General features: G+C 40.1%; 1 protein-coding gene across 4 annotated transcripts in view; it reads left to right on the plus strand.

The window, feature by feature from the left end:
- ESRP1 (epithelial splicing regulatory protein 1) overlaps positions 1 to 9,651 on the plus strand; it is a 32,489-nt gene extending 22,838 nt beyond the window's left edge. For 2 of the 4 annotated variants that reach the window (XM_027730931.2, XM_027730932.2), the window contains exon 14: positions 9,280 to 9,651. In XM_027730931.2, coding sequence (XP_027586732.1) covers positions 9,280 to 9,370 — 91 coding nt within the window. In that variant the 3' untranslated portion in view covers positions 9,371 to 9,651. Of the gene's footprint in view, positions 1 to 7,429; positions 7,556 to 9,279 lie in introns of those variants that run through there. The other 2 variants (XR_003542498.2, XM_027730934.2) reach the window with 2 other exon arrangements.
- Positions 9,652 to 15,100: the final 5,449 nt, after the last annotated feature.

Raw genomic sequence — 15,100 nt, forward strand, 5'->3', positions numbered from 1 at the left:
GGCTCTTCTGGATATATTAACTGTTTTCAACAGAACAAAAACTCTGAATAGCATTTGCCCTCTGCAGTCATGAGGCCTTGGAAAGAGCCATGTTACCTATAAGCCATAAACCATTCATTATCTGTCAGGGAATCTGTTAAAGAACTCGAGTTTTTTTTTTGTCTCTGGAGAAGGGTCTGAATAGCTACTTAGGTAGCTGTTAAGCAATATGGACTCTCCTGTACCTGTAAGATGACAAAGGTTTTCTTATTACTTTACACTAAACCAATATGTCTGTGAGCTGCCTGTTGTAGTTTTGCTATTAAAATGTTTTCTTCACTCATGAGTTAATTTCTATAATGCCTTCAATAACTGTCTTATGGTTATGATAATGTCTTACCAAACTCAGCCTCATTAATGTAAGATTAAGAAAAATAAAATTCCAAACTTGCACTGGCAATGTAACCAAGTTTCTCAATAACAGTTCTATATGTCATGAAAATGTAGCAATAATAGTTTTGTTATAACTTTGACATGTTGTACTTCTTAAAATAATAAGACTGGCCACTGCAAGCTTAGTGTCAGGCTCCACACAGATCTCTCACTGAATGGGGTCCCATATGAGTCCTGTTGCTGGCTGCTTGGGCTGGGGGCATATATGTTGGTTACAGACTGATCAGCCCCAAGTCCCTAAATATCTTTTCTATATTCTTGTCTAACTGATAGCTGTTCGCTGTTCTTAAGAAACCATTCTTACATAGCTTCTGTGCCAATTACAAGTACCTCCATCTTAAAGAAAATAAGGAAAAATTTCTGGAGTCAACTTCTTTCTGGGTTGTGAGATTTAGTGTTTGACTATTTTTTTTTCTATCCAGAGTAAATGTTTGATCTGCAGACAAATTGTATATACTCCAGTAGATGTAGTGATCCTTTGTTGCTGACATTTTGGGCTATTTTTTTTCTAAAAAATGAAGTTTTGTTACTTTTTAGACAAGTTTCTTTGCTTTGTAAAGGATACAATAAGTTATTGGGCTCCTTTGAAGTAGCAATCAGAACTCTCTTAAATGTAGTCTTCTGATTCTGAAATCTAATTCCAAAAATGTTAAGTATGTGCTACAGGAAAGAATGGGGTATCCTCTCTACTAAGTGATCCATTTAAATGCATGTACATGGAAAAGCAATACAGAGCTGGTGGCTAATGATCAGACAATGGTTCATAAATCTAACTAGTGAATACTTATGGAAATAAGGAAAGTTTCTTTGACCTGCTGCCAAAAGGTTCTACCACTTGTGTTTTGCAAGGTCAAGTTGCTTTATAATAATCCAATTCTGTTTTCCACACAACAATCAATGTAGAGACAGGTGTTGTTTTGGTCTTCAGTATCTATCAGAAATCCTGAAACTCTCAGACTCATCTTAATGATGAGTCTTATTCTCTTCTTAATGCTCTTATAGCTTTTGGTGATGAAACCCAATTGTGTAAAGAAATGGATGCCTTCTAAGCTATTAAAATAGCTTTAGTGAATTCCTAATGAAAAGGAGGGGAGAGCAAGTTATTCGGGATCTGTCAGTCTTTGATATCTCTCTTCAGCTTGTAATTATATCTGGCAACATGCTCTGACAGCAAATCAGTGGTCTCATTCTCTGTCTAGTCCCAGGCTTTTAAGAAAGAACAATAGGATTCATGGGAGGGAGGAGTTTTTCTTTATCTAATCCTGAATAAATGAGTGTACTAGGTGCTATATGTACATTGAAAGTAATGAATAACTGCTCTACTTGGCAATTGCTAACATGTTCTACAGGAACTTTTTACCATATACAAACTTGAAAGCTACTGCTACAGGGTATGCAGTTTTAAACCAAAGATGAGTCTTGCTGTATTTATTGAATTCTAATGCCATTTTTTATCACTTTTATGCATTACCTTTAAAACCTCAAAAGTATCTGTCAAAGTCTATACATCTAGTAGTAAATTTATAATTCGTACTTTGTTAACAGTACTTTAAATAGTGCAGTGGAAAGAGGAGCTTCTTACTCAGTGGGTAGTGTGCTTGTAGGACTCAGCCAAAACATGATGTGGAAGCTGAAGACTGATGTGGGTTCAAACGAACTGGATAAATTCCATGGCAGGAAATTCATTGTGAGTTAGTGAATACATAGAAACCACACCTGGCTCAGGAAGTCCTTGAACTGAAAATAACTAGAAAAAGTGTTCTTCTGTTCTGTCTCCTATGGTAAATTCTTGTGCTGTTGAACTGAGGTGTGTAGGAGAACTTGTTCGTTCACACCTTTGTAGTACTTGTCTTGAGATACAGGCACTGCTTGAGAGCGTGGGCCTGTTCTAATGTGTTTCTAGCTGTATTCAGTTGTGCTGGTCTAATAGTGGCTAGGTTTGGGTTATCTCCCTGTTGTGCCAGTGTGTATACGGTTCTCTCTCTTGGAGTGGTTTAAATTAAAAGGTCTTTTTATGCAATAATGGTATGATTATGACATTTCCTGCACAAGGAAATACAGAGTAATCTTAGTGTTCTCATCTGTCTGCTTCCATCTCTTCCTGCTATGGATTAGGTGTGGTTTTTCTTGTTATACACTAATCAACTTGTATATACATGTGCAACATACATATAGCATTAATATTTATGTATGCATACCTACAGAAGTATGGGTGTGTAAAAGTAATACAACTAAGGTTAGAAAAAACTCACTTGTTCTCTGATGGATCAGATCCTCTGTAATGATCATCATGGAAAACAAGTGAGGCTTTTTCCTACCTTGGTCATTGCTCAGATCTATATTGAAGCACCAATAAGTTAGATGGAGTTTAAAACTGGCAAAGCTAGAAACAAGTAGGCTGGATCAGAGCGATAGTAGTCAGAGCTGCTGCCAGCAGCTTTGTTTGTGTATCTCTGTCTGGCTAACCAGCATTGCTTGACAGAACTGGGTTAGGAAACAACCATATGTGTATTTAGCCTGGGAGCTTTGTCACAGATGGATAACAGCAGCAGCCAGAAACAAAACCTCTTCATCAGCTTAGTTGTAGTCACAGCATCATAGCAACACTCGGAACCGCAGCTCTTAGACTCTTTGCACTCTTTTTTATTATTATTATTGTACTAACTATGTCAGCTTGGATTGCATGAGATCACATCTGCAGTGAATGGGCTCCCTGGGCATAAAAGCCTACTGGTGGCTTTCAGTTGCTGTCCAGCAGATGGAGTTCACATATTTACATCAAGTGGCAGAATCTGGAACTCTTCATTACCTATCCTTGCTCATATTGAGCTGGTTTCCATCATGAATTTGTCAAAATAACTTCAACTCTTTAGTTAATGGCACAAACTTGTCACCGGAATGATTTCTTGGGTGGGACACTTAATGATTCACTTTTGTAAATGAATGTAGCTTGCCAAGGATTAGAACAGCAGGGGCGCCTTGAACTACTACTGTATTTTGTTGGAGGAGCAGTGCATTAACAGGGAAGATTAATTGTTGCATGCCTCCATAGACTGTCATTATCCCTTTGTTTGTAGGTTTTAATTAGTAAAATTACCATGATGTCTGAAAAGCAGCAGAAAGGTGGGTATCTGTAGGATCAATAGGTATCTGTATATCAGGATAGTAAAATTATTTAAATGAAAAAACAAAATGAACTCCACCTTCCTTCCAAGTTGGTAAGCCTGTAAAAATGTTTCTGCTGGTAGCAAGCGTCCAAGACTTACTCAACCCACCATACAAAATGGCACCATGGATTCTTCCTTTTGTTTGTGTAACATACTGAATCACTTGACTTTCAGCTAGCAGCTCTCACTGTTGTCTTCTGACTTTTCCTCTGCTAGCTGGTAAAACATTTGGATTAGTCTGAGGGATTAGAACATTGCTCAAGTTTGCTGCAGAGATCAGTTTGAGTGTAGTTTTTCCTTTTACTTATTTACAACACAGTTCAGTGGTGGGAGAGATCTGTCTGTTGTGCCTCAAGGCATGTGTGTCATCCATGCAAGTGGCTCTCTTAAACACTGCAGTGATCTCAGGTTATTCAGGGCACAAAGATATATTGCTGGATACTTCTCTTTACTCAGAAGCAGCCTTCTATGGGGTGTGTTAAAAGTCCCAACACTACCCAGGGCAGAAAGTGTTTCTGACTCCATTCCCACTGCTTCTTGTCATCATGCTACCATCAACTTACACAGCTGGGAAGCTGATTGCTGTAGTCAGATGGAGTGGACAGCAGGTTATCTGGTTAAATGTGGGGAAGGCATCTGTACTGAAGGGGCTTTTGGTGTTTCCAGGGGTAGAGTTGGGTTGATCTTGGAATAAGGCTCCTTAGACCTGAAAGCTTTTTTTGAGTCTTCCTTGTTGAAAACAGAGTCTGTGATATTTGTCCATGATTAAACAGCAGCCATGGGGATCTAAATGTTTCTATTTGATTAACAGATGACCTGATGGTTTAGTGCTACTACTCGTGCTATTTGTCAAGTTGCATGGCCTTTCTTTAAATGGATAAACATTTCAGTCTTGGAAAAGGAAAATTAATCTGGTTATGTAAATACTTTTGCTAATAGCATGTCTTGTTAGTTTTTGTGAACAAAGTACCATGCTAAAACTTTCAACTTTGGTAATTATACTACAAAATTCACTAGTTTTGCTTCTCTCAAACTTTTGTATGAACCACTTCTAAAAAAGCCTTACAGTAAAGCTGCATTTCCTCCTGATTTGGGGCTGCTTTCCAGCAATGAACATTATGGGCATTATGCTGCAAGCTTGTGTATATGTGCACATTATACCCATGTCCTGTGCCAGCCAAAGAAGTAGTTGAAAATCCCTTACAGTCTCTGAAAAAATCTGCTGTTCACTGGATTTTGGACTGATCTGTCAAAATGGATGATGTGTGTCCATTGCTTTTTCTGGTCCTTCTGCTGGCTTCAGTCAGAGGATCTGACTTTGGGGTGCTGCAGAGCTGCTTAGGGTCTGCTGAGCTTCCTAGACCTCACAAAGGGGGGAATAATTTAATCTTGAAATGCTAGTGGATGAGTTTGACAAGTTTTCTTTGCCTACTAGTGTTCCTCTGTGTATTACAGTGAGGTATATGCAGTAAGACTATCCTGCAACACAGGACCTGTCTTAGAGTCCTGAAATTAATAGAAACTGTCAATCAGTAGCTTGAGAAAAGGTTATCTTCAGTATCTGTTGTCACAAAGCAGAAAATAGTTAATACTTAACAAACAAAAAATTTTTTCAAGACTACAGAGAACTAAGTCATAGGAAAAACAGGGATCGAAAATCTGCAGGGAGAGAAATGAAACCTCTAGATGGTGTCTAGGCACATATCTGCTCCTATGTGCAAATAGTGCTGGATATGTCTGTGGTTCTGTTGATTGACCTGCAAGATACTTGGCAGAGATCTGAAAACCTGCTTGGCTATGTGTGCTGACTGCTCCCAACTCACACCCACTTGTAATATAAATCACAGCTTCCTTCTGGATATTTGTATCTGTTAAGCAAATGTATAATGGAAAAATGTTAGGAAATCAGGGGAGACAGTGATCCTCAATGTTTCCACATACTTTAGTGATCAATGTTTGGGATCCCTTTAAGGGTATAAATGCCAACATCAACCTTTAGAAGATGTGAAAACTTGTTCTTGCATCCAAAACTGATTTCTGAAATTTAATTATGTTTTATTTTGAGGGTCTTTGGAGAATACAACAATCTCAGAAATATTGATTGGAAAAAAAATCCAATCTGCCTGATTAGATCCAAGAAGGATCAATTCATAAGGAAAAGAGGTTTGCATTGGGAAACGATTTCAAGAACTGGATGGGTATTAAGAGTTAAATCCTTGCACTGCATCATTATATACTGATATGCAACTACTAAGAACAACTGTAGAAACTCTGTCTGACCTGATGTAAAATGTGCAAGTATTTGTTCCTGAAATTTGTTTCATTAGGGAAGATAGACTGGAATGTTTGTCTTGTATCCCTCTCTGGACACTTTTCACTACCCATCTCCTCTATCGTCTGCTTTTCCATCTGGAAACATGACCACTCTAAGTCACTGCTGTTTCTCTAGGAGGTTATCACCCCTCAGACTGGGGGTAACACAGACCTGGCTGGGAGCAGTCCCTAAGTTCCCTAAGGGAATTGGAGCAGATAGCACCCTTAGTCTAACCCGTGGCTGAAGCTGTTACCTTTATCTCCAAGGTGGAGTTACAAATTAGCAAGTGCTAATTACCATAGCAGCGCAGAGCCAGCAGGCTGAATGGCTAGTTTTAAACAGGTTTTCATGTTCCTTGAAACAGAGAAAGACCCTGTAGAACGAATGATAAAAAAAAAGGGGAGGAAGAAAACTGAAAGGGAAGTGCTCTTGCCCCAGCAAATGCTGTCCCACCAAAGCTGAGGGGAAAGTATATGGAAGCACAGCAGCAGGGCCAAGTGGCCGAGATGGTGGGAAAGCTGTTCTCTGGAGCACCAGGTGTAAAGCTGTCATGGCCACTACTGCAAGTTCTTGTGGCCTGTCTCTCGGCAAAGGCCAGGGAGGCAGAGGAACTTCAGTTTAACAGTGATATGTCCCAAAGACAAGGGCTGTAGCTGTGTTTCAGAAGGAAAGCAAGATTGCCCAAGGAGCCTGTCTCATTGTTTTCTGGTGCTTTGTTTGATTTTTTTTTTTTTTGTTGTTGTTGTTTTTGGGGGGGGTTGTTTGTTTATTTAGTTTGTTGGTGGTTTTTTTTTAGTGGTGATACAAGCTACCTCTGTATTGACTTACTAAATTAGTTTACTTAAGAAAGCTGCATCATGGTCTACTTTGGGGACTGGGCTCTTTATCCCCACTAATAAGAACTCTGCAAAGAAAGCTGGCAAAAGGTCTCTTTTCTTACTCTTCATGTTAGTTTTGGAAGTAATGGGATTGTTCTCGTAAGAATTCTAGAAAAACTTAAACTGTTCTATGTCTTAAGTTCTCTGTTACCTCAGATGCACAAATTATCCTTTCTGGTAGCCTCAGCTGGCTGGCCAAAAGGACTCAATGTTAATGACACTCTTTTTATAAAGCTGTGCAGGTGCAAATAGGCTCGAGGGGTGCATCTTGCTCACTAAATCCAAGAGCAAAATAATTCTTTTTTTTTTTTATTAAATGTTACACATATATACAAGTGTCTAGCAGTAGATGGATAGTCATGTGGATTACATGGCATTTTAGCAAAAAGAGGATATTTTCTGGAACTGCCAATTCAAAACAAAACTGTTAAGTAGCTACAGTTTTGTGGCAATTGGAACAAGGCTATGAAAGACCTGACAAAGAATATCAAAGCTTCTGTCATCTACAAATGGAGTATTTGGGGCATAAGAAAAGAATTTTTATTACTCCAGAATAAATTATATTGTTGTGGCATTAATATTGCTTTAAAGCAAGACAAGCACGTTCGTTCATGGCACTAACCTTTACTATCCCACAGTTGCCATTGACCACAGAAGATGCTGTGTCTAAAAAGTCCATGAAACAGAAGTGAATGGAAGCAAATACTGCCTTGCTGGCAGCTCTGGAGAGTTCCTCCCTCAGGTATATTTGGCAGATAGGTAATAGAGACTGTTGGCCTGTGGAGGGACATATCTGCCGTGGGTTCATATCCTTACTCTGTAGCTACTTTAAAAAAAATGGGGTTGGAGACAGCATGTGATGGCAGTAAGTTCCAAAGCTGAATGGAAGGGGGAAGACTTATTTTCAGCCTCATTAGTGTCATTAGGTGACCCCTGGATCTTGTGTTTAAGAAACTGAGTAGTACATAGGTATATTGACTGTGGTAGTATTTTTTAGGGATTAGTATGGCTATTAATATCATGGAAAAGGCATGCAGGAAACCATTAGTGAGATGTGTTGTGATGAGTTTGTATGAAAATGCTACTCTACAGCATAAAACCTTCCTACAGGTGTTTTTCTGACAATAGGCTCAAAATTGATAGAAATGATTACAAGTCTTGTCCTTGGCATCAGACTGTCTCTGCTGTTTAGTGAAGAATTACTCACAAAGGTACCCAGGAACACAAAACTGTGGAGATAAAAAAGCATTATAAGTAATTCCTATGGAAAATGGAAAAAGCAACTCTCCTAGACACGGATAGTTGTTCACGATGTTAAACTTCATTGAATTTCATTTGCTTTGTGAAACCCTTTGAAAAGGTTTGTTTGAAGAGAAGCCACAAACATGTTTATGCTGTGTCCAGGAATGTCTTTTCTGCTGGATTTGTTTGTCGTTTGCTGTGACTAAACTATCCCCTTTGATACTGTGCTCCATAAAGATGACCCAGGGCTTTGCAAATGGTGGAAACTTAGGGCAAGACTGAAAACTGGTGAGAACACATGCTTGGAGGCAAATGCAGCTACTAGACTTAGAAGTTGCAGAGGCACTCAAGAAGATGAACTTTAACTTAGAGAGATGGAATATAGGCTAACACTGTAGGTCTCATGGGTAGTGAGGGAGGAGTCTTCCACAAGGCATCTTGGGGCAGTAGCCTTTGGGCTAAAGTCAGTCTTCATAAATATCATTTTAGCTAAGGATTTAAACACAAATATAAGCAAGCAAAGGGAAGACTGATAGTGCCCAGCAGAAACTTTCTCATGATATTTTCATAGCTTTGAATTTGGAGAACGGAAGTGGAGGCAGTCTGGGAACTACCTTTCTAGTGTAGTTTGAAGAGGTTATTCTAGGTTTAAGGAATAGCATGAAAATGGTGATGGAAATGGGTAAGTGCTTGAAGCCATGCTCAGGAGATAGAACAAAATTATCAAGGTGGCTCTGAGCAAGAAGTATGGGCTCTTTGGGGAATGAGTTTGTTTCGTTGTTTTTAACTTTCATCTTAAAATTGTATAATAAGTAGGAGTAGCCAGTGGCATCCTTCAGTATTAGGACAACTTGAAGGAAAAGTGGTCTATGCAAATCTTCCAAGTAGTGAACTTGTTAACTTAGAGACTTTGAGAATGTGTGTGGCTCTGCAGGAGATGTGTTTATCTCTGATCTCCAGGGACACTCTCGTGAGACCAGTCAGTTGTGACTGCCAGGGTCTGGAAGCAGTGATCTTCAACAAAATACTGTGTTGTGCTGTTAGAGGAGGCTGATTACCCCAGTGTGGTTTCTGTTGTTGAATTGCTCTTGATGCCGTGGTGATGGAAGCATTATGAATGTCTAATTGTGGCCTGAACTTTGTCTGCCCAGGGCTTTAAGAAAGGTTAAGGTTGCATAGCCAGCTGCTGGCTCTCTTCTGCACTAGTTTGGCTTCTGATTGCTTCTATCTTAACTTGTGTTTGTAGTATGCAGCAGAGGATGGACTTGTACACACAAATGATCCTACCAGGACAGTGTCCAAAGAATGGATTTGCATTTAAAGGCCCCAGCAGTTAGACTTCCTTAGAGAAGGTAAGGATATGAACCCCAGGAGATGGGTTTTGGGTGCATCATAGTGTTTGCTTCAGATAACCACCATATCAACATAACTTTTCATTTGCTGCCCTGGGAACACGGCTAGTCTTTCCTATTTCTAGAATGTCATGCTGCAGTGTATAAAGCCTTGGCTGTTAAAGCCATCATTTAAAAGATTTTGACTACTCCAGTCATTGTAAGGGCTGCTGCTTTACATGCTTCCCAGGGCTTCAAATGCATGCTACTTCAAGCTTTAATACCAGTACTGAGAGAAAGATCCTCAGAGACAGTTTCCTCTGTGGAACAAAGTGCAGAGATGATGTTACTTCTAGCAATGCACTAGGATGTAGTGTTGGTTAGGCAGAATGAGCTACTTTCTTAGGTAACTACAGAATCTGATTTCTAAGCCTCGTGCTGATGTAAAATTGCAGCAATGAAGTAAACTGTGTTTGTATAACAGCAGCTACTCTCTTGCCTTTGTGAGCTTTCTGATCAGGCCACTTGAGCCTTTCAAGCTTGGTTTACTTGATCTTCTGTATAGGAACAGTCAAAGGGTGAAGTCACCCAGAAAGCACTTGTGCAGAAAAATGCAAGTTGAACTGCAAAGCAATGTATTGGTGACTGCACCAGGTGCTTTATCCTGTGCTGTAGTCTCAGAGGAAAGTATAGAAATATTTTTATGAGAAATGGTCCTGTAATGTTTAGTCCTTTAAAAACATATAGTCAAAGAACTTTTATGCCCTTTTCTTTCCTCTGTTCATTCTTCAGCATCCCCTCAGTCTTCTGTTTTGTTCTCCTGCTTTTGACGCAAAGGTAACTTAGCCCAGGGTATAATCTACTTCTGGGCAGAATCTTTACCTGCAGCATCACCTCACTGTCACCTGCTCAAAGTGTGCTGCTTTTGCATGTGCTTTGCAGAAGTGACCATCTCAAGTAGTTGGCTAACAGGCTGGCTTTTGTCTGGGCTGATAAAGTTAAACCCCATCCCTGTAGCTGACAGTCTGAGGCCATAATTAGGTGCTCATTAGCATCCCGGCCTAAACTATGCTGCATAGCTTCCCACCCCGCAGCTGTTTGTCTGTGGTGGGTGTTGCCATGCAGTGACTAGGCTGGGAAGCTGATCTAACTGGAAGATCCCATGGGGGTTGCCTCTTAATCCATTTTCAGCAAGTTTACAGCTTAGCTGTGAGTACCTGTGTTGGCCCAGAGATGGGAAGGTTGAAGTGAACAAAGCAGACACTGAGGGACAGTAATGGCATTGCTGTGTTGGAGTTGACTGTAAAACTTCACCTTGAGAGGTAAAAGGTCATGTGATAATTGCATTAATTTTGGCATACTCCTAGTGAAGCACTGTTATCTTAATAGGCAATGTCACTGAAATCCTGTGTGTGTAAGGTGAAAACTAAAGCTTTGGGTTCTTCAACAAATATTTGATATTTTGGAAATCAAAAAATAAATATTTGCTTTTATCATGGTGTTCAGTGACCTGCACAACTCTTTCGTGCAGATTCCTCCACCCTTTCTGATGTTTTGAACAAACACAGCGAGCATAGATGGAGATTATCATTACATTCCCAGTTTTACTGCTTCTCAAGCCAGTTGTGCTCAAGAGAAAAAAGTCACCAGAACTCTGGAAATCAGCAGATGGATCTCTGTGTTCAAGCTGATGCACAATTTTCAAACATGCACACGCAGACCACTAAGCCCTTCATTGAGAGCACAGGTGTTGAAATCATGCAAGTCCTTGAGGGTTTCTCCTTGATAAAGTGTTCAGCTGCTCTTAACACAGACAGTTTAACCTCAACCTAAAATTCTGATCTCTTATGTTCTTTGAAATAGCAAAAAAGTCTTTTTTTGTCTAATTTTGCACACAGTTGTGTTTTAATTAAAAAAGTATTTTACAACCTCTAATTGTGCACTTGACATTTTAATAAAAAAAAAGTTTTTTTTTTGGCTTGTATATATGTCTAAACTGTGCAAAAGAGGCCTTTGTAAACTTTATATGCAGGCATATTTTATACAGTGCAGAAATAATTAGGAATGTAAAATGGATTATCTGAGGGGAAAAATGCTGTAACTTTGTAAAAGTATACGTGTGGGATGTTAAATGCTTTGTCTCTGATTCTTATCTTGTATGCTTTTTCATATGCACTCAGGTATTTAAATTTTAAAAGGCTTACAGGAGTATGCATTTTCAAACTTTGCTCACTCTGCTTAGTCAGAAAATGAGAAATGTGGTTAATGTCTCTCCTGTGCTACTACTTTTTATTTTTCCACTTCTTGCTCTACCCACCCTGCTTGGTGTTTGACAGCCTTTCATGCAAGAGAAGGAATTGTGATCTCTAGTAAGACCCAGCACCTTATCTGCTTTAAAGGAGGGTCACTCAGGGATGGTAGTTTGAGCTTAGTCTCTCTCTGAACTAGAGCAAGTAACCCAGCACCACAACTGTCACTCTCACCAGAGAAATCAGGTGATAAATGTGCTCTTACTTAAATAACTTTTAGCAGCCTTTGGTCTCCCTGCCTGCCTTGAGACTGGGCTTCAGGCTGAGGGTTAGATCACTATGTCTTTCCATGGCAGTTACACTCATCATTTCTACTGAAGAAAGGGGGAAGGAAATCCTGAAAAAAAGAGATTTGTGGGGCTAAAAGTTGCAAAGTGGATAGGTTCTCTGGCATGTTCAAAATAAATATTGCAGAAGTGAGGGCTGCAAGCACTTCGGGTTTGTGGTGCTTAGAGTCCTCCTGTATTTAGTTCCCATGAGCCCAAATCCACAACAGTGCCTTGCTATCTCTGAAAGGAAGTAAAGGGGAATTAAAAAAAAAAAAAAAAAACAAAAACAAGGATGGTGGGGTGGCAAAGTAGGAAAACTGTTCTAGACAAGTGATAGTCTCCACCTTTCATTCTTCCCTTATTATTTTTCACTTTTCAATGTGCCACCCTCCCCCACTCACTACAGCCATAGTAATCTAGATTTACATTTTCTCCTGGCAAACTATTACACTCTGAAGTATTTGACAGAGCCTTTTTTTAAAATCGCTGTTCTGTAAGCATGAGTACATCAAACATGATTTATTGGCACAAAATATTTTTAAATGGTATTTCTAACTTTTCTTTCTGAGAAGATGGTTTTGCCTTTCATTTTGTAGCATGATTATAAATTAATAGTTATGCATTAACCTATATAAGCCACTGGGGCAGTGACAGTGGAATGGAGTCTTCACATATTAACTGTGCAAATACAGACAGGGAGTGAGTGGATGGGAAGAAGTAGTCCAGAAAAGGCTTGGAAAAATAAATCACAAACTGAATGCAACAATAATTAAATGCTTCTGAAAAACAAAGGCATACTTTATGTTGGGTTACACACATGGGCCTTTAGTCTGGGATGTTTTCCAAGTGTTCTATACGGTGCTGGTAAAACTTTAGCAAAAAGTTATAGCAAAAAATTGCCACAAAAATTGCAAAACGTGGATCAACTGCAGAGCGAACAGAGAGATTGTGAAAACTGCTCCTGGAGGCCTGCTGAAGGCATTGGGATTGCTTCATTTGGTGAAAAGGAGACTGTGGTATGAGAACAGTATATTAAAGATATGGCTATGAAGAGAGAAGGAATAAATTCTTCCCATTGTGAATGGGACCAGGAGAGAAGGGATGGAGTTACAGAGGCAGATTAAGGGATCCGAACAAACCTTATAGCAGCAGTAGTTAAATACTGCTCTGAACTGCCGGGGGAGGCTGCTCAGTCTCCACCCAGGTAATCTTTTGGGACTGATTGGCCAAGCACTCATTAGAGGTGGCACTGGTAGAGCTGGTCCCACTGTCAGATGCAGACATGGACGAGATCTCCTCTTCAGGTCCCCTCCAGCCTTGTTTGTGGTGATACTGCTTTCTTCTTAGGACCCTGGCCTCAGATGTTAGCAAGTGAACTGTACATCTTAATATATACAATATGAGCTGGGAATTGTGTTATTTTTCACGAGCTCTCTTGTATTTGGGAGTCTTTAGACTCTATTTTCAGAACTGAATTCTTTATACAGTTTTTCAATAACTGTTTTAATTGATTACAACTGGAGTTCATTTAACCTAAAGCTGAGGAAAATAATATTCCCTCATTATAACGGGTGCAGGTTTTAGAAAACAGGCAAACTAGAAGTTATGTGATTTCTACAAAGGGGGGAAACGAGTGTATATTCTGTTTTCTTTTTGCAAAACTAGCAAAGCTTTGAGATTTCCCAACTATCTGAATATCTCCATTACTTCAGTTAGGAGATTCTCAGCTGGAGGCAATTTTATTTATTTAAGAAGGAAAACCTGAAACTCCATCAGTAAAGATGAAAGTCCAATTCCACACTGTAACTTTCTCTGAGATTTAGAGTATTGATTGAACTTGAGATGTGAATCTATTGCTTGTTGGTTTGGATGTGTAAAGAATATGTAATATGAAGGTAATAACTGGAATTAATCTGAAAAAAGTATGTGAAAATATATATTGTACTTTCATAAAGACTATATTTAAAATTATTGTGTTACATGGAGAAAGTTTTTCTTTCCTTTCTTTTTCCATGCTTCCACCTGTCTCTGTCCTGTTCTGCTTTTCTGGGGGTCACCTCTTTGACCTTTCTGGAGCTGGGAGGGCATAGAGCTGGGCTGTGCCCCTCACAGGGGGGAGTAGGTCAGGCTGGAGAGAAGGGGACAAAAGGTGCAGTGAGAAGACCCAAAGCACTGCCCATCCTGTGTGAATGCTACAGCACTGCCCCAGAAGAGAGGACGAGGGGCTGGCACGGTCCTATCCCCAGCATTTCCTATCCAGCCCCTACTCCTCTCCACTCCCCTGCTCAGGTAAGGAGCCTGGGTGTTTGCTGGGCTTGCCACTGCCTTACAGCAATGGGTTAGGTCAGTGTATGCTCAGACAGGCATATTCAGCTTATGGATCTGCACAGACTCCTTTTGTTGGTGTTGTTTTATTGTCAATTACTTGAACAGAGATGCAAACAACTGCTCTTCTCTGCATCCTTGCCTAGAAAGGGAGATGAGTGATCCTTCTACACACCATAGGTCAAAGATGGGCTACTTGGCAAACAAGCCTGGGCAGTCAGGGGAAGCGTAAACAAAATAAGTTTGCTTTCACCTGCCTTCACTACCTCTGCCCTGCTTGGTTTGTGAAGCTGATGGAAGGTCATGCTGTACTGAAGGAAACAAAGGAAAAAGAAATTGTTTTCATGGCATAAAAGGAGCATGGTGATAAAAACTGTTCTCCTGTGGTTCTTGCATGTTGTGTGGCAGTTACTTGGTGTAGTAGCTGCATCTCCCCAGGGGATGTGTAATCCTGTCCTGCTGTGGGAGATCCTGCAATGAGAGACTTCAGTAGCAGAGTCGCAGCAAACGCTGCTGAAAGGACATGTGACCAAAGCACTGGCTACAGAACCAAGCTGGAAAACAGCTGAAAAAGCACTGTGGCTGCACTGAGAAAAGTTATGGAATATCACCCCCACTTCTTCATTTAGTGATGTGAGAGATGTGGCTGCACCCATCAGCCTGGCTGAGGGAGAGGACTGATTGAATGGCCATAACTGAGCAAGGAGCCCACACGAACTCCAGTAAATCATACCCTGACTGGCTGTGACTGCCTATGAGATATCTGAAACACAGAAATATCATACCCGAACTTTGGGCTTTTTTTCAACTTTATCACTTCGGTTAATGAAACT

The sequence above is a fragment of the Pipra filicauda genome, unplaced genomic scaffold (assembly GCF_003945595.2).
Source record: "Pipra filicauda isolate LSUMZ 115617 unplaced genomic scaffold, ASM394559v2 scaffold157_size4220110_pilon, whole genome shotgun sequence".
Taxonomy (NCBI): domain Eukaryota; kingdom Metazoa; phylum Chordata; class Aves; order Passeriformes; family Pipridae; genus Pipra; species Pipra filicauda.